General features: G+C 46.4%; 2 protein-coding genes and 12 non-coding genes across 42 annotated transcripts in view; 2 read left to right on the top strand and 12 right to left on the bottom strand.

The window, feature by feature from the left end:
- The window catches only part of LOC123067668 (uncharacterized), a 1,862-nt gene extending 1,816 nt beyond the window's left edge, over nt 1–46 (top strand). The window contains exon 3 of the mRNA XM_044490368.1: nt 26–46. Within this exon, the coding sequence (XP_044346303.1) occupies nt 26–46 (21 nt within the window). The remainder of the gene's footprint in view (nt 1–25) is intronic.
- LOC123071551 (uncharacterized) lies at nt 38–25,371 on the top strand. Of its 29 annotated transcripts, none has more exons than XR_006434408.1 (7): nt 60–1,233; nt 3,335–3,660; nt 4,839–5,115; nt 19,690–22,828; nt 23,908–24,095; nt 24,283–24,328; nt 24,404–25,371. XR_006434408.1 is itself a non-coding variant. In XM_044495128.1 (6 exons), the coding sequence occupies exons 2-6, from the start codon at nt 5,007–5,009 to the stop codon at nt 24,458–24,460; spliced, it is 435 nt and encodes a 144-aa protein (XP_044351063.1). In that variant the 5' UTR covers nt 38–1,233; nt 4,839–5,006; the 3' UTR covers nt 24,461–25,371. The 29 variants fall into 29 exon arrangements, 1 of the variants encoding a protein (XP_044351063.1); XR_006434404.1 differs by having other exon boundaries at nt 62–1,233; nt 19,690–20,797; nt 22,745–22,828; nt 23,908–24,328; XR_006434411.1 differs by having other exon boundaries at nt 64–1,233; nt 19,690–20,797.
- TRNAQ-UUG (transfer RNA glutamine (anticodon UUG)) lies at nt 2,135–2,206 on the bottom strand. Its single transcript has one exon. It is a non-coding gene; the product is annotated as a tRNA-Gln (tRNA).
- TRNAQ-UUG (transfer RNA glutamine (anticodon UUG)) lies at nt 3,132–3,203 on the bottom strand. The gene has a single exon. It is a non-coding gene; the product is annotated as a tRNA-Gln (tRNA).
- Nucleotides 6,054–6,125, bottom strand: TRNAQ-UUG (transfer RNA glutamine (anticodon UUG)). Its single transcript has one exon. It is a non-coding gene; the product is annotated as a tRNA-Gln (tRNA).
- TRNAQ-UUG (transfer RNA glutamine (anticodon UUG)) lies at nt 14,162–14,233 on the bottom strand. Its single transcript has one exon. It is a non-coding gene; the product is annotated as a tRNA-Gln (tRNA).
- TRNAQ-UUG (transfer RNA glutamine (anticodon UUG)) lies at nt 15,126–15,197 on the bottom strand. Its single transcript has one exon. It is a non-coding gene; the product is annotated as a tRNA-Gln (tRNA).
- Nucleotides 16,109–16,180, bottom strand: TRNAQ-UUG (transfer RNA glutamine (anticodon UUG)). Its single transcript has one exon. It is a non-coding gene; the product is annotated as a tRNA-Gln (tRNA).
- Nucleotides 17,092–17,163, bottom strand: TRNAQ-UUG (transfer RNA glutamine (anticodon UUG)). The gene has a single exon. It is a non-coding gene; the product is annotated as a tRNA-Gln (tRNA).
- TRNAQ-UUG (transfer RNA glutamine (anticodon UUG)) lies at nt 18,078–18,149 on the bottom strand. Its single transcript has one exon. It is a non-coding gene; the product is annotated as a tRNA-Gln (tRNA).
- On the bottom strand, nt 19,060–19,131 carry TRNAQ-UUG (transfer RNA glutamine (anticodon UUG)). The gene has a single exon. It is a non-coding gene; the product is annotated as a tRNA-Gln (tRNA).
- On the bottom strand, nt 21,028–21,099 carry TRNAQ-UUG (transfer RNA glutamine (anticodon UUG)). The gene has a single exon. It is a non-coding gene; the product is annotated as a tRNA-Gln (tRNA).
- TRNAQ-UUG (transfer RNA glutamine (anticodon UUG)) lies at nt 21,973–22,044 on the bottom strand. The gene has a single exon. It is a non-coding gene; the product is annotated as a tRNA-Gln (tRNA).
- Nucleotides 23,058–23,129, bottom strand: TRNAQ-UUG (transfer RNA glutamine (anticodon UUG)). Its single transcript has one exon. It is a non-coding gene; the product is annotated as a tRNA-Gln (tRNA).
- Nucleotides 25,372–26,091: the final 720 nt, after the last annotated feature.

Below are 26,091 nucleotides of genomic sequence, written 5' to 3'. Positions count from 1 at the left end.
CAGCAATTCACGAATTTGGGGATAGAGAGGGCACAGCATGAGTTAAATTCGTTGGCGCTCGATGCAATCTATTCGACCCTGGACAAAAGGGATCAGCAGGAGCTATGCACTATTAGTGTTAGTCTTGTTAGTTACTGCGGCACTGCTTCCTTGTGCTGTTGAGAATTGTCTCCATTTGAGCTTTGATTGGTTGAAATTGTGCAAGATTTCTCAGAGACCATACTGCTTGCTACCTTGCTGTTTATGGAGGTTGTATAGTTCCAGTTTCCAAGTAAATGTGCAACCATGCAATGGCCTTGCGTGCAAATACTTCCATGTTCTGTCCTACAAAATTGCCAACCCTTCAAAGAGTGGTAATGGTATAACGTGTGTTTAGAGGAGTCCACTAGTTGGGTGGCTAATATCTCTATTTTGTCTGCTAGTTGGGCAGCAAATCAGCACCTAGTGCCTAAACGCCAATTAGGTGGGCCTAGGAGGGATAAATTGGCTAGCAGGAAGGGTGTCATCTAGTGCCTGGTGGCCCTCTAGGTGCACTAGGCGGCTGACTTTTAGAACACTACCTTTCTCACAGCATTACTTCTCATGTACTTATTGCCAGTAAATCTGTCGCACAGAATTGACTATGCTAAGAAAAAAAAAAGATAGAAATGGAAATTTTATGTCCTAGATGGTCGGATATGTGCCATTAGATTTAGAGGTGCTAAATCTTTCTCTCAAGATAGTTAGGAAGTTGTAGAGCCTTCCCTCTGCAGCATGTAAAACTGTTGACCCTTCTTTTAAACGTAATGGCTCGTAGGTGTAATGCATATTCTCGAAAGCTTACTCTGTCCTGCTTTGGTAAATTTTTATCTCTTCAGTATGTTCCATTGATGCTGCAATATGTTATTTTAATTAATTCTTATTAGGCTTGTTGATTGACTTTATTTCACTCCTATCTCGATGTGCATTTATCTTTGTTCTGTTGTGCCAATGGTGAACCAAGGGCCTTGATAACATGTTTCAGCATGAATAATTAGTTGATAGCAGTTGAATACTTGGATTGCAGCATATTCTGCTAAGTGCTTTTCATGTGGCTACTTTGCTTATGACCAATTGGATATGATCTGCTACCAGCTATACAGTGGATGGATTCCTGGAATTCTCATGCATCACGTTATTCTGCTCATTTGCTTTATGCTGGCTCTGTATCGGAATGAGACAATCAACTACCTGATTCTCACTCTTCTGTGCGAGGTACATATATATCTTCTCATATTTCCTGGCATTTTATTTTGTTGACAAAGTTGGTTTACTTGCTCACTTCATATGTCTTATCATTTGCCATGGGGTTACTGTTTACCCGGTTTTCATTTGAGAATAAGTGTGTATACTCCTCGAGAGAATCCTTTCCTTGCACTTATAAGTTGCATTGCACCTAAATTGTGACTAACAGACCATCTTAGTGTCCTTCGATGTAAATCAGTAAACTAGCATTGCTTTCCAACTGAGGATTGCGAGCTGCTGGCACAAGCATGTCCATAGCCGGTAGATGGCCACGTTAATAAGTTGCAGCCCAAACTTTATTGAAGTAAATGAGAATACAAAGAGAACGTACAGAAGACCTTGCACTTTATCAATTCATCACAATTTAGAACAAATAATATGGTCAGTCCATTCAGTATGACCTTGTGAGGTTAACTGTTTTGATTGCCCAGCTGGGCTTTGAACCACTCAATAGTGGCCATTGCAGTTCCTTCTTCAAGTTCACTAACATTGCTAGAATACAATATTTGGAGGTCTTGCACGGGTTGAAGCATCACATTGCTAGAATAGAATATTAATGAGGCATTGATGTCTCATTTTAAGAACATCGGTACTGTAATCAGTGGGCAAGGTGTACATTTAGTTGCAGCAACTAATCTGAAGTTAGTAGGTGTACACTTTTCTTTCACTTGTGAGTATTTGTACTATGGAGGTCTGTGTACATTGTACCAAGGAAATACTAAATGTCAGCAAGAATAGGATTACATTCTACCCTGGAAGCACCAATGTCAGCTAAAAAATTGCGAGTCGATATTTTACCCGAATACTAAATTTCAGGAAAAAAAGTGACTACATTGTACCATGGAAATACTAAAATGTCAGTTAAAAAAGTAGGTCTCGCCGGGATTTGAACCCAGGTTGCCAGATTCAAAGTCTGGAGTGCTAACCAGTACACTACGAAACCATTTGTTGAGTGTGGTACGCTGATTGTTATATTTCTGTCATAGGTTTACAGACAGAATATTTGCCTTAACTTGATGGTTCCTGTTAATTTTCCTTCCCTTTTTTTTGGACTTATTCCATTTGCCACTTGGCAGCTGAATGGAGCAAGGAACACCTGACGACTACCTTCTTTTTCCAATAAATTTTAGCCGGAGGCTCCATAGTGTGGTCATTGAGCTGCTATTAGGGTTTACTAGGTGTTTAGTGTTTGTTTGGTGTTTTTTCTCTTCTTCATCATTAAGCTTCAAGGATATATATTATGCACTTAAGAACACACAACATACGAGAGGAGATGCATTGGGAGAACCATTGGATAACAGAATTTATCTAGCTTCATCATGACTAGTCAATAGTGGGTTTTCCACAATTTGTTCTATGGACCTTAAAAATATAAGCACATGGAAAAACACTGTTAGTATTAGCATCACCCTCGTCGTGGTAGGGTTGCCCTTTTTACACATCTCAGATATCTCACTTCTGTGGATCAGTAGTTCAGTTCAGCCTTCACTGTAAGCAGCGCGGAAGGGGTACATTTGGTTGCAGCGTCCAGCGGCTAATCTGAACTTAGTAATATAGGTACTGGATGTGCCTTTCTTGATAGTTTACTGTAAATTTTGCCAAGGTTATAGTCACACCAATGTAAATCAGAAGACAGAGGTATGTTTCAAGTGCTATTAGCCGCTAGACTGAGTATTTGTAGCATGGAAGGTCTTGATACATTGTACAAGGGAAATACTAAATGTCAGCAAAAATAGAAGTATATTCTACCCTGGAAACACTAAATGTCAGCAAAAATTTCAAGTCAATATTTTTTCCTGAATACTAAATGTCATAAAAAATGTGAGTACATTGTACCATGGAAATACTAAAATGCCAGCTAAAAAAGCAGGTCTCACCGGGATTTGAACCCAGGTCGCCAGATTCAAAGTCTGGAGTGCTAACCACTACACTACGAAACCATTTGTTGAGTGTGATCCACTGATGGTTATATTTCTGTAATTTGGGTTACAGACAAAATATTGTTTCTTTGCTCGATTCCTGTAAATTTCCTTCCCTTTTTCTGGACTTGCTTCTGTTTGGCACTTGGCAGCTAAATGGAGAAAGGAATATCCGACGAAGAGGAGAGGAGGGGCTAGCCTTCTAGCGTGTGGATGGGTGCAGCTCACGGCTCGCCATGACAGAAGACGGGGTGCCGCCCCGTCGCACCGGCGCGGGCGACATGAGCACCTTCTTCCGCTGCGACGCTAGTGCTGTGGGTCGTGTCGGTGGGGTTTGAGATCGGCGTGCGGGGCTGCCGTGAACTGGCAGCCGTGGCCGCCGGCTTCGCCTTCTTCCAGGTCGCCAACGGCCGTCCGCGCCACTCTTCGTCAACACCGCCTACCCGCTCCTCCACTCCCCCCCTCACTTCGGCCTCAGGTCTGGCCCCTCTCTCTGTTTCACCCCCTCTCCGAATCCTCACATTTCGCCCTGTAGCTTTTCCCATACATGCGCTTTGGGTTAATCGACTAGAAGAAAGCGTACGCCAGTTGACTTCAAGCATTTCGCGAATTTGAGGACAGATAGGGTGTGGCAGATTAATCAGTTGGTAAACTTGTTGATGCTTGATGGAATTTGTTCGACCCTGGAGTCCTGAACAAAAGGGAGCAGCATGAGTTATTTACTCAGAGTTATCTTGTTACTTACTATGATACTGCTTCCTTGTGCTGTCGAGAATTGTCTCCATTTGAGCTTTGATTGGTTGAAATTGTGCAAGATTTCTCAAAGCCCATATTGCTTGCTAGTTTATAGCATGTTCGGCTTCTAGAGGTTGTCTGGTTCCAACTTCCAAGTAATGTAGCAACCATGCAATGGCCTTTCGTGCAGATACTTCCATGTTTTTCATACAAAATTGCCAACCCTTCAAAAGAACGGTAATGGTATAAAGTGTGTTTAGAGCTTGGACGACAAATATCTCCACGCTAGTTGGGCGGCAAATATCTCCATTTTGTCTTCTAGTTGGTCCTAGTGCATAAACACCAATTAGGTGGGCCTACGAGGGGCAAAATGGCTAGCAGGAAGGGTGTCACCTAGTGCCTGGGGGCCCTCTAGGTGCACTAGGTGGCTGACTTTTAGAGCACTACCTTTCTCACAACTTACTTCTCATGTACCACTACTTCGCAGGTACTCACTCTGTCTCAAAATGTAAGACATTTTTTTGATACAAAGGGAGTATCAAAAAACATCTTATATTTTGAGACAGAGGGAGTACTTATTACCAGTAAATCTGTCGCACAGAATTGACAACGATTAAGCAAAAAGATAGAGATGGAAATTTTATGTCCTAGACGGTTGGATATGTGCCATTAGATTTAGAGGTGCTGTTCTTTCTCTCAAGATAGTTAGGAAGTTGTAGAGCCTTCCCTCCGCAGTATGTAAAAATTGTTGATCCTTCTTTTAAATGGATGACTCGTAGGTGTACTGCATATTCTCGAAAGCTTACTATGTCTCTTTTTGGTAAACATTTATCTGTTTAGTTTGTTCCATTGATGCTGCCATATGTTATGAATTCTTAGGCTTGTTGATCGACTTTATCTCACTCCTATCTCGATTTGCAGTTATCTTTGTTCTGTTGTGCCAATGGCATACAGGGGCCATGAGAACATGTTTCAGCATGAAGAATTAGTTGGTAGCAGTTGGATTGGAGCATATTCTGCTTTGTGCTTTTCGTGTGGCCACGTTGCTTATGGCCAATTGGATATGCTCCGCTACTGACTATACAGTGGATGGATTCCTGGAATTCTGCTGCATCACCTTATTCTGCTCATTTGCTTTACGCTAGTTCTGTATCGGCATGTGACAATCAACTACTTAATTCTCACTCTTCTATGCGAGGTACATATGTCTCTTCTCATATCTTCTGGCATTTAATTTTGTTGGCAAAGTTGGTTACTTGGTCACTTCAAATAGTTTTTTGTCTTATCATTTGCCGTGGGGCTATTATTTACCCAGTTGTCATTTGAGGAATAGGTGTGTACTCAAGAGAGAATCCTTTCCTTGCACTTATAAATTGTGTTGCACCTAAATTGTGACCAGTAGACCATCTTAGTGGCCTGTGATGTAAATCACTAGCATTGCCTTTCCAACTTAGGATTGCGAGCTGCTGTCACAAGCATGTCCATAGTCGGTAGATGGCCACATTAACAAGTTGTAGCCCAAAATTTATTGCAGTAAACCTGTTGCCGGAGTGATAATACAAAGAGAACGTAGAGAAGACCTTTCACTTATCATTACAATTTGGAGCAAGTGACATGGTCGGTCCATTCAGTATGACCTTGAAGGTTAACTGTTTTGATAGCCCAGCTGGGCCTTAAACCACTCGATAGTGGCCATTGCAGTTCCTTCTTCATGTTCACTAACATTGCTAGAGTACAATATTTTGAGTACTTGCACGGGTCGGCGCATCACATTGCTAGACTAGAATATTAATGAGGCATTCATGTCTCATTTTAAGAACAATGGTATTGAAATAAGTAGTTTAGTTCAGTCTCCATTGTAATAAGTGGGGAAGGTGTACATTTGGTTGCAGTGACTAATCTGAAGTTAGTAGGTATACACTTCTCTTTCACTTGTGAGTATTTGTATGTTCTGGGTAACTTCTACCAAGGAAATACTAAATGTCAGCAAAAATAGGAGTACATTCTACCCCGGAACACTAAATGTCAGCTGGAAAATCGTGAGTCGATATTTTTCCGAATACTAAATGTCCAGAAAAAAATGTGAGTGCATTCTGCATTGTACCATGGAAATACTTAAATGTCAGCTAAAAAAGTAGGTCTCGCCGGTATTTGAACCCAGGTCGCCAGATTCAAAGTCTGGAGTGCTAACCACTACACTACGAAACCATTTGTTGAGTGTGGTATACCGATGGTTATATTTCTGTCATTTGGCATACAGCTAGAATATTTTCCTTTACTTGATGGTTCCTGTTAAATTTCCTTCCCCTTTTTTTGGACTTACTTCCATTTGCCACTTGGCAGCTAAATGTATCCGACAAATACCTTCTTTTATTTTTTCAATTCATTTTAGCCAAAAGCTCCATTGTGTTGGTGCGATAATTTTGTCTCATTGAGGTGCTATTAGGTGTTTAGTGTTTGCTTGGTGTTTTTTCTTTCTTTTTTTTGACTGAAAGACTGTAAGGGAGGCCCCTACAGTATAATTTGTGCAGCAAACCCTGGGTGGGTGGGAAGGCATCAGCCCCTTCCCACCACTAGGCTATGCCTTAGTCTGCCTATTAAGCTTCAAGGATATATATTATGCACTTAAGAACACACAACATATGAGAGGAGATGCATTGGGACAACCATTGTATAACAAAATGTATATAGCTTCAACATGATTAGCGTAGTGGATTTTTCACAACTTATTCTATAGCACCTTAAAAAATAAGCACATGGCAAAAGCATTGTTTCTATTAGCACCATTGTTGTCGTGGTTGAGTTGCCTTTCTTAACGTCTCCGATATCTCACATCTATGGTCAGTAGTTGTAACCATACCTCCCCCTGCACCTCTTCCATCTAGCTCATCGCCTGCCGCTATCATCTCATCTTACCTCTCTGACTATCCTAGGACTGAATCTGCGCTTAACTGGTCCACCCCCTTCGACTATTTTACGACAGAGGTAATGCCGACTTAGCGACGAAGTTGTAGCCCAAACTTTATTGCAATAAACCTGTTTCCGGAATGATGATACATGGAGAACATAGTGAAGACATTTCCTATCCTTAGTTCCTTACAACTTGGAACATGTGGTCGGCATTCAGTATGACCTTGAAGGTTAATTGTTTTGATTGTCCATCTTGGCTTTCAACCACTCACTATTGACCTTTGCAGTTCGTTTTCCATGTTCACACACATTGCTAGAATACAAGATTTTGAGCTCTTGTACGTATCCGCATCACATTGCTAGAATAGAATGTTAATGAGGCATTGATGTCCCATTTTAAGAACAAGGGTATGAGCATCTATTGAAATAAGTAGTGAGTTCAGTTTCCACCTTAAGCAGTGGGGAAGTGGAACATTTGGTTGCAGCGTCTATTCTAAAGTTAGCAAGCATAGGTACTGAATGTCCCTTTCTAGATAGTGTACTGTAAATTTTGGCGAGGTTATAGTGACACCAATGTAAATCAGAAGACAGAGGTATGTTTCAAGTTTTATTAGCCTCTAGACTATGAGTATGAGATGTGTGAGTAATTGAAACCTGGACACTGATGGCTCCACTCCCGCCTAGCTCCGCTCCCATCCTCTAGCCCCTCCGAGACACCCCTGCCTGCCGTCGTCGCCCCGTGCCAGCCGCCCACCCCTAGCTCCCCTCTCCCCTCCTCCCTGCCATGGAGGCCCCAAGCGCCGCCCCCGCCGACCGTCGGGTGACCCTCTCCGGCGAGCGCGTGTCCTCAGGCGACTGTTGGCTCAGCTCGGAGAGCGAGTCCTCGGCGCGTTCCTACAGGGACGTCGCGCTCACCCCGCTGGCCCCCGCTGTGCCGCCGGCGACTAGGGCCCCTGGCCGCACCTCGCCGGCCGCCCGCGTGCCTGCCAGGCAACGCCTCGGCCCTCGCTAAGAGGTCCACCGCGTTTCCGGCGGGGCCGCACTCGACGCGGACGAGTTCCAGCAACCACGGTGCAGGAACCGCTGCCGCCGCCCGAGCTAGGACGACACCGCCAGCCGCTCGCCTCCTCGCCGTCGCAGCCCATCTCCGGAGGAGGTTGCTGGGCTGTGCTTTCGACTCCTCGACCACCGCCACCGGGTTCGTGACTGCACCAACGACGTCCGGTGCAGGTGCTGCCTCACCTCAGGCCACGAGTCTCATGACTGCGACTTTTGGCGCAACGACGGCGCGCGACCTCGCCGTGACGCCCCTGGCAGTGCCGGCACGGTCCCGGCCCCTCCCACGCATCGTCGGGCCACCACCCCACCGGCGCCTCCCGCGCTCCCGTCGCCGGCGGCCACTCCCCAGCTGCGCCCCGACGTGCCCGTGCGGGTCATCATGGCGCAGTCCACGGAGATGGAGGAGGCCGAGCGGGTCCTTGGCCGTGCCATGGTGGCATCCATCACCGGCAACAGGCCGTAGGTGGCCGCGGCCGAGGTGGCCGAGCTGCTCTACCGCTCCCTTGAGCTCTTTGAAGGCGACTTCACCGTGCACGAGCACCACCCTGAGGACTTCCTCATCCTCTTCTCCTCCCTGGACACCATGCTTCGTCTCAATGGCGAGCACTTCATCAGCTCGCCACGGTTCGCGCTGTCGCTGCGGCCTTGGTGCAAGCTTGCGCATGCCGGCGCCGACGGGTTTGAACACCGCGTCGAGCTTGAGCTCCGCGGCATCCCCGCTCAAGCTTGGCACCTCTCCACCGCCGAGCACATCCTCGGAGCGAGCTGCTGGATTGAGAGGCTGCACCCCCGCACGCGCTCTCGCGCGGACCTGGCCGTCTTTCGCCTGTCCGCTCGCGTGCACGACCCAGCCGACATCCGCCGCGCCGCCATCCTGGAGATCGTCGAACTGCTACCAGCCTGCATCCCCTCGGAGGCGTCGGAGGTCAGGACGCTCACGTACCCTGTCTCCATCGTGCTCGCACGCACTACCCCGCTCCGGGCGCCCCCTCCCGGTGCCCAGGCTAACGACGACCCTGGCAGAGGCGACACTGGTAAGGCGCCGCAGCCGGAAACGAAGGCGCACTGATGCTGCGCCGGGCGGCCGGGCTGATTGCATGGCCATGGACGCGCCTGCTTAGCGAGCTTGCGACCGCTCAGGGCGGTCCGACGGGCTGAACACAGCGGTCTCCTGGCCTCGGCCGGCGGCGGCGGCGGCGTCACTCGTCTGGCCGTCGCGGGACGGCATGCTGTCGTGGCCGAGTCAGCTGGGCCTCGCTCGTTCTCGTCACCGAGCCAAAAGTGGGAAAAGAGGGAAAAGGAAGGGCCCACAGCTGCAGGCTTTGGCGGCTGATCCTACGCGAGCGGCTGTCGCACCCGATGACGACGCGCGGTCGGTTGCTCAGAGGCTAGCTGGCGCGCTTCCATCGGTCGCTGAGGAGCCAGAAGGCCCAGGAAGTTCAAAATCGGGCTCCCCCCTATCCCGAGGACGATTCCGCGGGTCCCACCTCTGCCGCCGCTGATCCATCACCGTGTCGGGATCTTGCCCTTTTGAGCCAGGTCCTAGACTCGCAGCCTGTGGAGCTTGGGGCTTCAGAACGGCCAGGATCGCCTGCCGCCTTGTCGGGGCAAAGCAGCGCCTCGCGTACTCTTAGGCCCAGGATTCCCCGCTGACCAGTCATCGCTGTCCCCCGACTCCACTTCTGCGGTTCTGGCGGGAGGTGACGCACCGATTGGCGCCCAAACCGCTATCGCACCCGCGGCCGTGGTCTCCCCTCATCGCATGGCCGCTGTTGGGCCAGATGGGCCAAATGGGGCTGGGCCGCTCCATGCTGAGCCTGAACCCCCAACCGCGCTCCCCTTTGAGGCTGCTGCCGGGCCACTCGCCACTGGGGCGTCGGAGGCCGGGGCCCAGAGGCCAATTTCCATCCTGCAGCGACCCCCGGGATCCTCCACGCCAGCGCCCAACACTGATCTGCGGTCGCCTGCACCCAAACCCCGCTCTCCGGCATCTGGACGGCATCTGGACGGCACCACGCAGCAGGCTTGGACGCTCGGCGAGTTTCTGGCCGCGGCTACGAAGCACATCAGTGTGTCGCTGCCGACTCTCGGGAAGCGGCCACGTCGTCCCCTCAACTTTGCCCCACGGCGAGGACGTTCCGCGGCTGCGGCCACACCCGTGGCGGCGCCGCCGACGGAGGGCCCATGTGCAGATCCTACGCACACTGGGGATCGTAGGTACCAACCAGAAGATCACAACCATCGAGATGAAGGCCTACGACGACATGTTCGCGGCGCCAATCCCCCTGTCCATGCTCAAGGCCATCGCTGCCCTGGTCGATCGGGAGATCCCAGCGTGCTTCGCCTCCCCCACGCGCACGGCCGTTGCCGGCGACAGCTAGGTCCGCCTGCCACTCATCGTCGACCCCTTGTTCATGGATCACGGACTAAAAATCGCTGTTTGGAATGTACGCGGCCTCAACTCGTGCGCCCAACGTAGTGCTATCCGCTCTCTGTTGGGCACTACCGGAGCCTCCATTGTATGCCTTCAGGAAACTAAGATGGCTTTTGATCTACTTGCCCATTGTGCTTGACATTCTCGGCTCCGAGTTCGACGACTACACGTACCTACCGGCTGATGGCACGCGGGGCAGCATCCTCCTAGCCTGGAAGAGCAGGGCTGTCACGATCTCCGACCCGCTGCTCACCCAGAACGCGCTCACGGCCAAGGAATCCGTGGTCTCCGGGACGCCGTGGTGGCTGACGACGGTCTATGGACCCCAAGACGACGCGGACAAAATTTTGTTCCTCCAAGAGCTGCGCGATATTCGGGCGGCATGCCCCGGCCCATGGATGCTATGTGGTGATTTCAACCTCATATACCGCACGGAGGACAAGAACATGGGTGGCCTGCATCGGCGCATGATGGGAAGGTTGCGCCGCACCATCAACGACCTCGCCTTGAAGGAGATATATCTCAACGGGCGTCGCTTCACGTGGTCGAATGAGCAATCGCCGCCCACGCTAGTGCACCTTGACCACGTCCTTTGCACGTCGGACTGGGAGGATGCGCACGGCGAATGCCACCTCCAGTGCCTTGCTTCGGTCGTGTCGGACCACTTTCCGCTGCTGCTTGATTGCTCCCCCATGCCGGCGGCGCACAAACGCTTCCACTTCAAGGACTATTGGCTCAGGCTTGACGGCTTCCACGACACCGTTACCGCGGCTTGGAGCTTGGTGCATGACGACGACCCATTCCGGCGGCTGGTCAAGCGTCTCCAGGCCACTGCCCGCCGCTTATCGAGTTGGAGCGCCAAAGCCACGGGCAACATACAGGAAAAACTAGCCATATCCCGCGAGCTGATCTTGCGCTTCGACAAAGCGCGGGAGGACTTGGTGCTCGCCTCCGGAGGAATGGCTCCGCAAGCAGCTCAAGCTCGCCTACCTCGGCATGGCATCCATGGAGCGCACGATCGCTAGGCAACGTGCCCGTATCGCGTCTCTCAAGGACGGCGACGCCAACACGAGCTTCTTCCACCGGCAATGCTCCTACCGGCGACAGAAGAACCGCATATACAGCCTCGACGTTGACGGGCATGTGCTCACGGATCATGAGGAGATGGCCAACGCAGCGTTTTCGCATTTTGATGGCTTGCTGGGCACCGCTGTTGACCGGACGCACACCCTGTACCTCTCCCAACTCATCGAGCCCGGCGACCTCGCATGCCTAGACGCGCCCTTCAGCCAGGAGGAGATATGGGACGCAATCAAACGCATGCCGGCGCGCAAAGCGCCTGGACCGGATGGCTTCACCGTGGAGTTTCTGCGCGCCTGCTGGAGCATCATCCGCCATGACATACAGGACGTTTTCGAGCTGCTTTACACGCTGCGCGGCCGCGGGTTCAACAAGCTTAACCAAGTGCTGCTGACCCTGCTGCCTAAGCGCGCGGACGCCCACAAGCTTGGTGACTACCGGCCGATCTGCCTGATCCACATTGTGGCCAAGATCTTCGCGAAGGTCCTGTCATTGTGCCTCACTCCCAAGCTCGACACCCTAGTAAGCCGCAACCAAAACGCGTTCATTGCCGGACGTAGCCTCCACGACAACTTCCTCCTAGTTCGGCAATCCCTCAAGATGCTGCACCAACTTGGCGCACCCAGGATCATGCTCAAGCTCGACCTCACACGCGCCTTCGACTCCATCTCGTGGCCCTTCCTCTTTGAGGTGCTGCGCCAGTATGGGTTTGGGGACCGATTCCGGGAGTGGCTGGCCATTCTGCTCTCCTCGGCAAGCACGCGGGTCATGGTCAATGGAGTTCCCGGCCCGCCAATCTGGCACCACCGCGGCCTGCGACAAGGTGACTCCACCTCCCCACAACTCTTCGTGCTGGCGGTGGACACCCTTGGGAGGCTGATGCGTCACGCCCTACAGACCGGCATCCTTCAGCAGCTGCATCCCCGGCGAGCCATTCCGGCGATCTCTCTTTACGCCGATGATGTGATGCTTTTCTGCCATGCCACTACCAAGGAGATTGCCGCTGTCAAAGGCATCCTGGACGTGTTCGGTACGGCTTCTGGGCTCCGGGTGAATTACGCCAAGAGCTCGGCCATGGTCCTTCACGCCAGCGACTACGGTGAGGGGCTGTTGGAGCCACTTGGGTGTCCCGTCGTGGCCCTGCCGGTAACTTATCTGGGCATCCCGCTCTCCGCTCGCCGCCCATCCGCAGCCCAGCTGCAACCCCTCGTCGACGCAGTGGCGGGCCGGCTCCCTTCCTGGAAAGCTTGGCTGATGAACAAAGCGGGACGGCTAGCGCTCGTCAAGTCGGTGCTTAACGCGATACCGATCCATCAACTGCTAGCGCTAGCGCCTCCAAAGAAAACCCTGAAGCAACTAGAGAAGATTCAGCGCGGGTTTCTTTGGGCCAGCCGCGCGGACGCCCATGGTGGACACTGCCACGTCAAACTGGCGCCGGGTTTGCCGCCCGCTTAAATATGGCGGCCTCGGCATCCGGGACCTCGAGCGCACGGGGCTATCGCTTTGGTTGCGCTGGCTCTGGCTCGCGCGCACGGACACAAATCAAGCTTAGCAGGGGCTGGACCTGCAATTTACGACGGAGGAGCGCGTGCTCTTTTATGCCTCCACGACCATGGCCATCAGAGATGGCAGGACAGCCCTTTTTTGGGAGGATCGCTGGCTCGGCGGCCAATCCGTCCGCGAGCTCGCGCCCATGCTTCTCAAGTGCATCCCCAAGCAACGCCAAAAGTCGAGAATGGTGGTGGAGGCCCTGGCCGGCAACAGCTGGGCGCGTGACATCCATGGTCTGCTCGGCCTCCCAGAGATTGGACAGTACCTAAAGCTCTGGCACTTAGTGCAGCATGTCGAGTTGTCCAATGAGCCGGACAGGCTGCTCTGGAGCTGGACAGCCAACGGCGTTTACACCGCCCAGTCTTGCTACCGGGAAACCTTCCAGGGCGCGACGGGCTGCCACTCCTGGAAGCTCATTTGGAGGAGCTGGGCACCGCCCAAGGTGAAGTTCTTCCACTGGCTGGCATGTCAAGATCGCTGCTGGACCGCGGAGAGACTTGCACGTCGTGGCCTGCAACACCACCCGCGGTGCCTTCTGTGCGACCAGGAACCGGAGACGATTAGGCACCTGATGCTCACGTGCCCATTCACTAAGCAGACATGGCATGAGGTCCTATCTTGGCTGCGCTTACCGGCGCCGGCGCCCGAGCACGACGGTTCGCTCATGGATTGGTGGCTGCGCGCAAAGGAATTCACACCGCCAGCGCTTCGCAAGGCGCTCAAATCCGTGGCGCTTTTGGTGCCGTGGATGATTTGGAAGCATAGGAACGTGTGTTTTCGACCATGTGAACCCATCGCTGAATGAGCTTGTAGACAGGATTAAAGACGAGACCCGATGTTGGGCAAAGGCCGGGGCTCAAGGGCTCAGGGTCGTTTTGCCATCATCCTGGGATGTTCACTGAGCCCCTGTTGGCTGTGTAAAAACTGCCTCCTAGGAGGATGTAAATCCCCTCTCTTTCCAATGCAATGAAATGCAAAAGCCATTTGCGTTTTCTCGAAAAAAAAGACTGAGTATTTGTACCATGGAAGCTCTGAGTACATTGTATACCAGGGAAATACTAAATGTCAGCAAAAACAGGAGTACATTCTACCCTGGAAGCACGAAATGTCAGCTAAAAATTGAGAGTCAATATTTTTCCCAAATACTAAATGTCATAAAAAATGTGAGTATATTGTACCATGGAAACACTAAAATGCCAGCTCAAAAAGTAGGTCTCGCTGAGATTTGAACCCAGGTCGCCAGATTCAAAGTCTGGAGTGCTAACCACTACACTACGAAACCATTTGTTGAGTGTGACTCACTGATGGTTATATTTCTGTCATTTGGCTTGCAGACAAAATATTGTTTCTTTACTCGACGCTTACTCTTAAATTTCCGTCTGTTTTTTTGGATTTGCTTCCGGTTGCCACTTGGCAGCTAAATGGAGCAAGGAATATCTGCTCTTTTTCTTTTCAATTCATTTTAGTCAAAGGCTCCATTGCGTGGGTACGATCATTTTGTGTCCTTGAGTTGCTATTAGGATTTACCAGCTATGAGGTACAATAAGTTGGAAAAAGTAATATGGTCGATACATTCTGTGTGGCCTTGAAGGATAATTGTTTTGATTGCCAGATGTTCTTTCAACCACTCACTAGTGGCCATTGCAGTTCCTTCATGTTCAATCACATTGCTAGAATACAATATTTTGAGTTTTGGAATGGGACTGCAACACATTGCTAGAATAGAAAATTAATAAGCTATTGATGTTCCATCTTAAGAACATGAGTATACACATGTATAGAACTAAGTAGTTCCGTTCGGCCTCCACCATAAGAAGTGGCCAAGGGATACGTTCGGTTGCAGCTATTAATCTGAAGTTTGTGTCTATAGGTCCTGACTGTGCCTTTATTGATAGTGTACTGTAAATTCTCGCAAGGTTATAGTCATACCAATATAAATCAGAAGACGGGCGTTTAAGTGATATTAGCCTCTAGACCGAGTATTTGTACCATGGGAGGTCTGGGTACATTGTACTTGAGAAATTCTAAATGTCAGGAGGGGAGTACATCCTACCATGGAAACACTAAATGTCAGCAAAAAAAATTGTGAGTCAATATTTTTCCTCAATACTAAAAGTCGTAAAAACATGTGAGTACATTGTACATGGAAATACTAAAATGCCAGCTAAAAACATAGGTCTCGCAGGGATTCGAACTCAGGTCGCCAGATTCAAAGTCTGGAGTGCTAACCACTACACTATGAAACCAATTGATGGGTGTCATCCACCGATGGTTATATTTCTGTCATTTGGCTTACAGACGAAATATTGTTTCTTTACTTGATGCTTCCTGTTAAATTTCCTTCTGCCTTGTTGGACTAGTTCTGATCGCTACTTGGCAGCTAAATGGAGCAAGGAATATCCGATGAATGACTTATTTTCTCTTCTCTTTTCAATTCATTTTAGCTAAATACTTCATTGCATGGGTATGTCATTTTGTCTCGTTGATTGCTATAGGATTTAGGTGTTTGAGGTATGATAATTGGAACAAGTAATATAGTCGGTCCTTGAGGGATAATTGTTTTGATTGTCCAGCTGTGCTTTCAACCACTCGCTAGTGGCCATTGCAGTTCCTTCTTCATGCTCATTTTGACTGTACGGGTCTGCATCACATTGCTAGAATAGAATATTAGTGACGCATTGATGTCCCATTTTAAGAACAAGGGTACGCGCATCTAGGGAAATAAGTAGTTCAGTTCATCTCCAGCGTAAGTAGTTGGGAAGGGGTACGTTCGGTTGCAGGTACTAATCTCAAGTTAGTAACTACAGGTACTGAATTTGCCTTTCATGATAAAAGGGCAGCGCAGGGTCCAGGGAATTTGCCTTTCTTGATAGTGAAATATAAATTTTGGCAAGGTTATAGTCACACCAATGTAAATCAGAAGACAGGTATGTTTCAAGTGTTATTAGCCTCTAGACTGAGTATTTGTACCATGGAAGCTCTGAGTACATTGTACCAGGGAAGTACTAGATGTCAGCAAAAATAGGAGTACATTCTACACTGGAAATAATAAATGTCAGCAAAAATTGACAGTCAATATTTTTCCCAAATACTAAATGTCATTAAAAAATGTGAGTACATTGTACCATCGAAACACTAAAATGCCAGCTAAAAAAGTAGGTCTCGCTGGGATTCGAACCCAGGTCGCCAGATTCAAAGTCTGGAGTGCTAACCACTACACTACGAAACCATTTGATGAGTGTGACTCACTGATGGTTATATTTCTGTCATTTGGTTTGCAGACAAAATATTGTTTCTTTACTCGACTCTTCCTCTTAAGTTTCCTTCTGTTTTTTTGGATTTGCTTCCGGTTGCCACTTGTTAGCTAAATGGAGCAAGGAATTTCCGATGAATGACTTATTTCTCTTTTCTTTTCAATTCATTTTAGCCAAAGGCTCCATTGCATGGGTACGATCATGTTGTGTCAGTGAGTTGCTATTAGGATTTACTAGGTGTATGCGGTACAATAATTTGGAAAAAGTAGTATGGTCGATACATTCTATATGGCCTTGAAGATGGTTGTTTTGATTGCCAGATGTGCTTTCAACCACTCACTAGTGGCCATTGCAGTTCCTTCTTCATGTTCAATCACATTGCTAGAATACAATTTTTTGAATTTTAGAATGGGACTGCAACACATTGCTAGAATAGAAAATTAATAAGCTATTGATGTTCCATCTTAAGAACTATGAGTATACACATGTATAGAACTAAGTAGTTCAGTTCGGCCTCCACCATAAGAAGTGGGCAAGGGATACATTCGGTTGCAGCGATTAATCTGAAGTTTGTGGCTATAGGTCCTGACTGTGCTTTTATTGATAGTGTACTGTAAATTCTGGCCAGGTTATAGTCATACCAATATAAATCAGAAGACGGGTGTTTAAGTGATATTAGCCTCTAGACCGAGTATTTGTACCATGGGAGGTCTGGGTACATTGTACCTGAGAAATTCTAAATGTCGGGAGGGGAGTACATCCTACCGCGGAAACACTAAATGTCAGCAAAAAAAATTGTGAGTCAATATTTTTCCCCAATACTAAAAGTCGTAAAAACATGTGAGTACATTGTACATGGAAATACTAAAATGCCAGCTTAAAACATAGGTCTCGCAGGGATTCGAACCCAGGTCGCCAGATTCAAAGTCTGGAGTGCTAACCACTACACTACGAAACCAATTGATGGGTGTGATCCACCGATGGTTATATTTCTGTCATTTGGCTTACAGACGAAATATTGTTTCTTTACTTGATGCTTCCTGTTAAATTTCCTGCTGCCTTGTTGGACTAGTTCCGATCGCTACTTTGCAGCTAAATGGAGCAAGGAATATCCGATGAATGACTTATTTTCTCTTCTCTTTTCAATTCATTTTAGCTAAATACTTCATTGCATGGGTATGTCATTTTGTCTCATTGATTGCTCTAGGATTTAGGTGTTTGAGGTATGATAATTTGGAACAAGTAATATAGTCGGTCCTTGAGGGATAATTGTTTTGATTGTCCAGCTGTGCTTTCAACCACTCGCTAGTGGCCATTGCAGTTCCTTCTTCATGCTCATTTTGACTGTACGGGTCTGCATCACATTGCTAGAATAGAATATTAGTGACGCATTGATGTCCCATTTTAAGAATAAGGGTACACGCATCTAGGGAAATAAGTAGTTCAGTTCATCTCCAGCGTAAGTAGTTGGGAAGGGGTACGTTCGGTTGCAGGTACTAATCTCAAGTTAGTAACTACAGGTACTGAATTTGCCTTTCTTGATAAAAGGGCAGCGCAGGGTCCGAGGAATTTGCCTTTCTTGATAGTGAAATATAAATTTTGGCCAGGTTATAGTCACACCAATGTAAATCAGAAGACAGAGGTATGTTTCAAGTGTTATTAGCCTCTAGACTGTGAGTATTTGTACCACAGAAGCTCTGAGTACATTGTACCAGGGAAGTACTAAATGTCAGCAAAAATAGGAGTACATTCTACACTGGAAATAATAAATGTCAGCAAAAATTGAATCAATATTTTTCCCAAATACTAAATGTCATAAAAAAATGTGAGTACATTGTACCATGGAAACACTAAAATGCCAGCTAAAAAAGTAGGTCTCGCCGGGATTCGAACCCAGGTCGCCAGATTCAAAGTCTGGAGTGCTAACCACTACACTACGAAACCATTTGTTGAGTGTGACTCACTGATGGTTATATTTCTGTCATTTGGTTTGCAGACAAAATATTGTTTCTTTACTCGACGCTTCCTCTTAAATTTCCTTTTGTTTTTTTGGATTTGCTTCCGGTTGCCACTTGTTAGCTAAATGGAGCAAGGAATTTCCGATGAATGACTTATTTCTCTTTTCTTTTCGATTCATATTAGCCAAGGGCTCCATTGCATGGGTACGATCATGTTGTGTCAGTGAGTTGCTATTAGGATTTACTAGGTGTATGCGGTACAATAATTTGGAAAAAGTAGTATGGTCTATACATTATATATGGCCTTGAAGATGATTGTTTTGATTGCCAGATGTGATTTCAACCACTCACTAGTGGCCATTGCAGTTCCTTCTTCATGTTCAATCACATTGCTAGAATACAATATTTTGAGTTTTGGAATGGGACTGCAACACATTGCTAGAATAGAAAATTAATAAGCTATTGATGTTCCATCTTAAGAACATGAGTATACACATGTATAGAACTAAGTAGTTCAGTTCGGCCTCCACCATAAGAAGTGGGCAAGGGATACGTTCGGTTGCAGCGATTAATCTGAAGTTTGTGGCTATAGGTCCTGACTGTGCCTTTATTGATAGTGTACTGTAAATTCTGGCAAGGTTATAGTCATACCAATATAAATCAGAAGACGGGTGTTTAAGTGATATTAGCCTCTAGACCGAGTATTTGTACCATGGGAGGTCTGGGTACATTGTACCTGAGAAATTCTAAATGTCGGGAGGGGAGTACATCCTACCGTGGAAACACTAAATGTCAGCAAAAACAATTGTGAGTCAATATTTTTCCCCAATACTAAAAGTCGTAAAAACATGTGAGTACATTGTACATGGAAATACTAAAATGCCAGCTTAAAACATAGGTCTCGCAGGGATTCGAACCCAGGTCGCCAGATTCAAAGTCTGGAGTGCTAACCACTACACTACGAAACCAATTGATGGGTGTGATCCACCGATGGTTATATTTCTGTCATTTGGTTTACAGACGAAATATTGTTTCTTTACTTGATGCTTCCTGTTAAATTTCCTTCTGCCTTGTTGGACTAGTTCCGATCGCTACTTGGCAGCTAATTGGAGCAAGGAATATCCGTTGAATGACTTATTTTCTCTTCTCTTTTCAATTCATTTTAGCTAAATGCTTCATTGCATGGGTATGTGATTTTGTCTCGTTGATTGCTATAGGATTTAGGAGTTTGAGGTATGATAATTTGGAACAATATAGTCGGTCCTTGAGGGATAATTGTTTTGGTTGTTCAGCTGTGCTTTCAACCACTCGCAAGTGGCCATTGCAGTTTCTTCTTCATGCTCATTTTGACTGTACGGGTCTGCATCACATTGCTAGAATAGAATATTAGTGACGCATTGATGTCCCATTTTAAGAAAAAGGGTACGCGCATCTAGGGAAATAAGTAGTCCAGTTCATCTCCAGCGTAAGTAGTTGGGAAGGGGTACGTTCGGTTGCAGCTACTAATCTCAAGTTAGTAACTACAGGTACTGAATTTGCCTTTCTTGATAAATGGGCAGCGCAGGGTCCGGGGAATTTGCCTTTCTTGATAGTGAAATATAAATTTTGGCGAGGTTATAGTCACACCAATGTAAATCAGAAGACAGAGGTATGTTTCAAGTGTTATTAGCCTCTAGACTGTTGAGTATTTGTACCATGGAAGCTCTGAGTACATTGTACCAGGGAAGTACTAAATGTCAGCAAAAATAGGAGTACATTCTACACTGGAAATAATAAATGTCAGCAAAAATTGAATCAATATTTTTCGCAAATACTAAATGTCATAAAAAAAATGTGAGTACATTGTACCATGGAAACACTAAAATGCCAGCTAAAAAAGTAGGTCTCGCCGGGATTCGAACCCAGGTCGCCAGATTCAAAGTCGAGTGCTAACCACTACACTACGAAACCAATTGATGGGTGTGATCCACCGATGGTTATATTTCTGTCACTTGGCTTACAGACGAAATATTGTTTCTTTACTTGATGCTTCCTGTTTAATTTCCTTCTGCCTTGTTGGACTAGTTCCGATCGCTACTTTGCAGCTAAATGGAGCAAGGAATATCCGATGAATGACTTATTTTCTCTTCTCTTTTCAATTCATTTTAGCTAAATACTTCATTGCATGGGTATGTCGTTTTGTCTCATCGATTGCTCTAGGATTTAGGTGTTTGAGGTATGATAATTTGGAACAAGTAATATAGTCAGTCCTTGAGGGATAATTGTTTTGATTGTCCAGCTGTGCTTTCAACCACTCGCTAGTGGCCATTGCAGTTCCTTCTTCATGCTCATTTTGACTGTACGGGTCTGCATCACATTGCTAGAATAGAATATTAGTGACGCATTGATGTCCCATTTTAAGAACAAGGGTACACGCATCTAGGGAAATAAGTAGTTCAGTTCATCTCCTGCGTAAGTAGTTGGGAAGGGGTACGTTCGGTTGCAGGTACTAATCTCAAGTTAGTAACTACAGGTACTGAATTTGCCTTTCTTGATAAAAGGGCAGTGCAGGGTCCGGGGAATTTGCCTTTCTTGATAGTGAAATATAAATTTTGGCGAGGTTATAGTCACACCAATGTAAATCAGAAGACAGAGGTATGTTTCAAGTGTTATTAGCCTCTAGACTGTGAGTATTTGTACCACAGAAGCTCTGAGTACATTGTACCAGGGAAGTACTAAATGTCAGCAAAAATAGGAGTACATTCTACACTGGAAATAATAAATGTCAGCAAAAATTGAATCAATATTTTTCCCAAATACTAAATGTCATAAAAAAATGTGAGTACATTGTACCATGGAAACACTAAAATGCCAGCTAAAAAAGTAGGTCTCGCCGGGATTCGAACCCAGGTCGCCAGATTCAAAGTCTGGAGTGCTAACCACTACACTACGAAACCATTTGTTGAGTGTGACTCACTGATGGTTATATTTCTGTCATTTGGTTTGCAGACAAAATATTGTTTCTTTACTCGACGCTTCCTCTTAAATTTCCTTCTGTTTTTTTGGATTTGCTTCCGGTTGCCACTTGTTAGCTAAATGGAGCAAGGAATTTCCGATGAATGACTTATTTCTCTTTTCTTTTCAATTCATATTAGCCAAAGGCTCCATTGCATGGGTACGATCATGTTGTGTCAGTGAGTTGCTATTAAGATTTACTAGGTGTATGCGGTACAATAATTTGGAAAAAGTAGTATGGTCGATACATTCTATATGGCCTTGAAGATGATTGTTTTGATTGCCAGATGTGCTTTCAACCACTCACTAGTGGCCATTGCAGTTCCTTCTTCATGTTCAATCACATTGCTAGAATACAATATTTTGAGTTCTTGTATGGGTCTGCAACACATTGCTAGAATAAAATATTTAATTAGCCATTGATGTTCCATCTTAAGAACACGGGTATCCGCATCTTATGGGAATAAGTAGTTCAGTTGGGTCTCCACCATAAGAGTGCGGAAGGGATACATTCGGTTGCAGTGACCAGTCTGAAGTTTGTCGCTATAGGTACTGAATGTGCCTTTATTGATAGTGTACTGTAAGGTTATAGACTTATAGTCACACCAATATAAATCAGAAGACAGGGATGTTGTAAGTGTTATGAACCTCTAGACTGAGTTTTTGTACCATGGAAGGTTTGGGTACATCCTACCATGGAAACACTAAATGTAAGCAAAAAAAATTGTGAGTCGATATTTTTCCCCAATACTAAATGTCATAAAAAAATGTGAGTACATTATGCATGGAAATACTAAAGCGCCAGCTAAAAAAGTAGGTCTCGCCGGGATTCGAACCCAGGTCGCCAGATTCAAAGTCTGGAGTGCTAACCACTACACTACGAAACCATTTGTTGAGTGCGATCCACGATGGTTATATATCTGTCATTTGGTTGAGTGTGATCCATGATGGTTATATATCTGTCATTTGGCTTACAGACAAAATATTGTTTCTCTACTCGATGCTTCCTGTTAAATTTCTTTCTGCCTTTTTGGACTAGTTCCGGTTGCCACTTGGCAGCTAAATGGATCAAGGAATATCCGATGAGTGACTTATTTTGTCTTTTCTTTTCAATTCATTTTAGCTAAATACTTCATTGCATGGGTACGTCATTTTGTCTCGTTGATTGCTATAGGATTTACTAGGTGTTTGAGGTATGATAATTTGGAACAAGTAATATAGTCGGTCCATTCAGTATGACCTTGAGGGATAATTGTTTTGATTGGCCAGGTGTGCTTTCAACTACTCGTTAGTGGCCATTGCAGTTCCTTCTTCATGCTCACTCACATTGCTAGAATACAAGATTTTGAGTGACGGGTCTGCGTCGCATTGCTAGAATAGAATATTAATGAGGCACTGATGTCCCATATTAAGAACAAGGGTACGTGCATCTAGGGAAATAAGCAGTTCAGTTCAGTCTCCAGCGTAAGTAGTGGGGAAGGGGTACGCTCGGTTGCAACAATAATCTGAAGTTGGTGACTATAGGTACTGAATTTGCCTTTCTTGATAAAAGGGCTGCTCAGTGCACGTAACTCCTTGCTTGCGCAGGGTCCAGGGAATTTGCCTTTCTTGATAGTGAAATGTAAATTTTGGCGAGGCTATAGTCACACCAATGTAAATCAGAAGACAGAGGTATGTTTGAAGTGTTATTAGTCAATAGACTGAGTATCTGTACAATGGATGGTCTGGGTACATTGTACCAGGGAAATACTAAATGCTGGCAAAAATAGGAGTACATTCTACCCTGGAAACACTGAATGTCAGCTAAAATATTGTGAGCAATATTTTTCTCCAGTACTAAATGCCATAAACATGTGAGTACATTGTACCATGGAAAAACTAAAATGCCAGCTTAAAATGTAGGTCTCGCCGGGATTCGAACCCAGGTCGCCAGATTCAAAGTCTGGAGTGCTAACCACTACACTACGAAACCATTTGAGTGTGATCCACTGATGATTATATATCTGTCATTTGGCTTACAGACGAATTATTGTTTCTTTACATGCTTATTAAATGTCCTACTGTCTTTTTGGACTTGCTTCTGGTTGCCACTTGGCAGCTAAATGACGCAAGGAATGTCCGCTGAATGACTTATTTTCTTTTTTCTTTAAATTTTATTTTAGCCAAAGGCTCCATTGCGTGGGTTATTAGGATTTACTAGGTGTTTGAGGTACGATAATTTGGAAAAAATGGTAATGTGGTTGATCCATTCAGTATGACCTTGAAGGATTATTGTGTTGATGGGCCAGCTGTGCTTTCAACCACTCGCTAGTCACACTGTAAGTGGGATGACCTGCGGGCGTCCCGTGTGACGCCGCATCTACCCACATAATTTATGTGGGATTAAGTAGGCTGCACACATAATTTATGCGGGATTACGTGGGCTTCCGCATACACACTTACTCCACAACGATGTGAATAGCAGTTGCAAGCTAGCCGCAGTACAGAACAGTGTCCATAGGCTATAACTTGAGTAGTACAAAGATGCACCGCCGGTGAGCTCTCCTTTTTTTTTTGGAAAAGGAGGATTACCCCCGGCCTCTGCATCAGAACAATGCATGCTGGTGAGCTCTCCTGCCTGCTATGACTTATACTCTGCCGGTCCTAACTTTCCTCTGACAGACTCCAACTATCACCAGGACTATTTATCCATGTACTAATGGTAGATGACTTATGCACTAGGATTTTAACTGAACAAATATATTCTGCAGGATAACCTGGGAAGCGCTAATTGAATAGTGAGGAATAACATGGGAATAGTTACTGTGCAGCTGAGCCTGGGCTCAGAAGTGGATTACCGGGCATTGATGTCCCTTTTTAAGGACTAGGATATATGACTATATGCATCTACTGAAATAGGTAGTTCAGTTCAATCTCCACCGTAAGCAGTGGCGAAGGGGTACGTTTGGTTGGAGCTACTAATCTGAAGTTAGTAACTGTAGGTCCTGAATGTGCCTTTTTGAAAGTGTACAATATTTTGAGTTCTTGCACAATGGCTCCTTCAGTCTGAAGTTAGTAACTGTAGTTTCCTTCCAGTGCACCGCTCCTAAATCCTAATGTCTGATATAGGTACTTTGGTATTTCAGACCATGTACGAGAATCTCCGTCAGGTGGTGGCTCCTTCAGTCTGAAGTTAGTAACTGTAGTTTCCTTCCAGTGCACCGCTCCTAAATCCTAATGTCTGATATAGGTACTTTGGTATTTCAGACCATGTACGAGAATCTCCGTCAGGTGGTAGGCCTAACGTCAAGGATACCTGAGTAACTTTCTAGAAGTCTTCTGCACGAAGGTACAGGCTTCCAAGCACAAGTTCCAGATATACATACAAGAGGGAGTGAGAGCTCCACCAGCCAACCGTGTTGGGGAGGTAGAAGATGAACCAGCTGGTGCTCGCCATGCAAAAGTGGAAGATGACCCGGATACTGATGTTGATCTTATGAAGATCTCATTCTCACGTCGACATGATTATGAAGACATTGATATTGAAACGGGGGGCAGTGGCAGCGATGAGATGGAAGGGACAGCCTTCGTTTCTAGACATACAGCGAATACAGATGGACAGGTTCCGGCAGTTAAGAGAAGTGGTATGACACTAGAGCCGGGGCCGAAGACTCTACTATGACACTAGAGTGAGGGCCGAAGAACTGCGAAATTGCATATCTCATTGTTAGACGTAACAACAAGTGTGTCAGCTTTAAAACACGCACTGCCATCTCGTAGAGAAGCTCTCAGTAGTCAGTGTGTGATCAGATAGATGCCGATGATAGTTTATGTGGATAGCTAAGCTGATGAGCTGATTAATTCAGACCAAATCTGGAGAGGCATGAACAATGCCTTTCATGCTTCTTGAACTGGACTGCTTCCATCAGTGATTTCCACCATTTTGTGTCTGCAGTTTCTTTCTTAATGAATTGGTGCGGCATCCTACCTCGTCTTGATTTTCTTGGGTGCTATTTGTTTCGGATAGATGCTAGCGATATGGATACCTAAGCTGATGACTGATTTGTTCAGGCTAAATCTGGAGAGGCAGGAACTGAATGCTGCTTTCATGAACGTTTTCCGCCAATTTGTTCATGGGTGTCTCATTTGGGTTTCTTTTTGCTAGTCTTATGATGATGTTGGTATGATTCTTTTTGTAACTCGATGATGTGGAATACTTATGATGCGACCTGTAATTCCCCTGCCCCTGCTTTCTGTGTTCATTTCAGTCACTGCTCACCATGAATTATCACCCAGTCACCATTGCATCCTTCCGACTTTCCAAGAACATTCAAAATTTGACTTGGATGCAGATCTAACTCGTCCAATATTGGTCCTGAATATTGTTACCTCAACCAACCACATACAGATATCATACTATTTGTTGGTTTGTGCTGCCGACATGAACTTCATTCATGTCGCGATCGGCGCCAGATGCATATCCGTGGTTGACTGCTGGTCGTGTCTCTGTCAGCGTTCCTGGCTGGGCTTCTGGATTCGGAATTCTGCGCTGGACGTTACGTCCCAGACTCCCAGTAGATGCCAGACTCTGAAGACCTCAAAATTGTCTGCTCTGAACCGAGTGGATTTGCATGGTCCAGCGAAAATACAGTGTTGTATGGTCTCAGCATTTTCATGGTCGTCTGCAGTTTTGTGCAAGGGTTTTTGCCTTATCAGGCGAACGCGTGGCTATAGTCTTAAAAAAGGGGCCTCCGATCGCTCGCAGTCGACGTTCAGCGCTGAAACCCAACTCAGGAGTCGTCCCGGCGTATGAGGTGCCTAGCCCTTGAGGGCCCATGATGTCTGTCGTTACATCCGGATATCATACTGGTGTTAGCTTATTCTGCCGACTCTAGCAATCGTTGTCGCAACCCCCGCGAGAAGCACAGCTGTGCTTGACCGCTGATTGTGGCGCT

The sequence above is a fragment of the Triticum aestivum genome, chromosome 3B (assembly GCF_018294505.1).
Source record: "Triticum aestivum cultivar Chinese Spring chromosome 3B, IWGSC CS RefSeq v2.1, whole genome shotgun sequence".
Classification (NCBI taxonomy): Eukaryota; Viridiplantae; Streptophyta; class Magnoliopsida; order Poales; family Poaceae; genus Triticum; species Triticum aestivum.
Note: the sequence above shows the minus strand (reverse complement) of the source record. Positions and strands in the feature narration are given on the sequence as shown.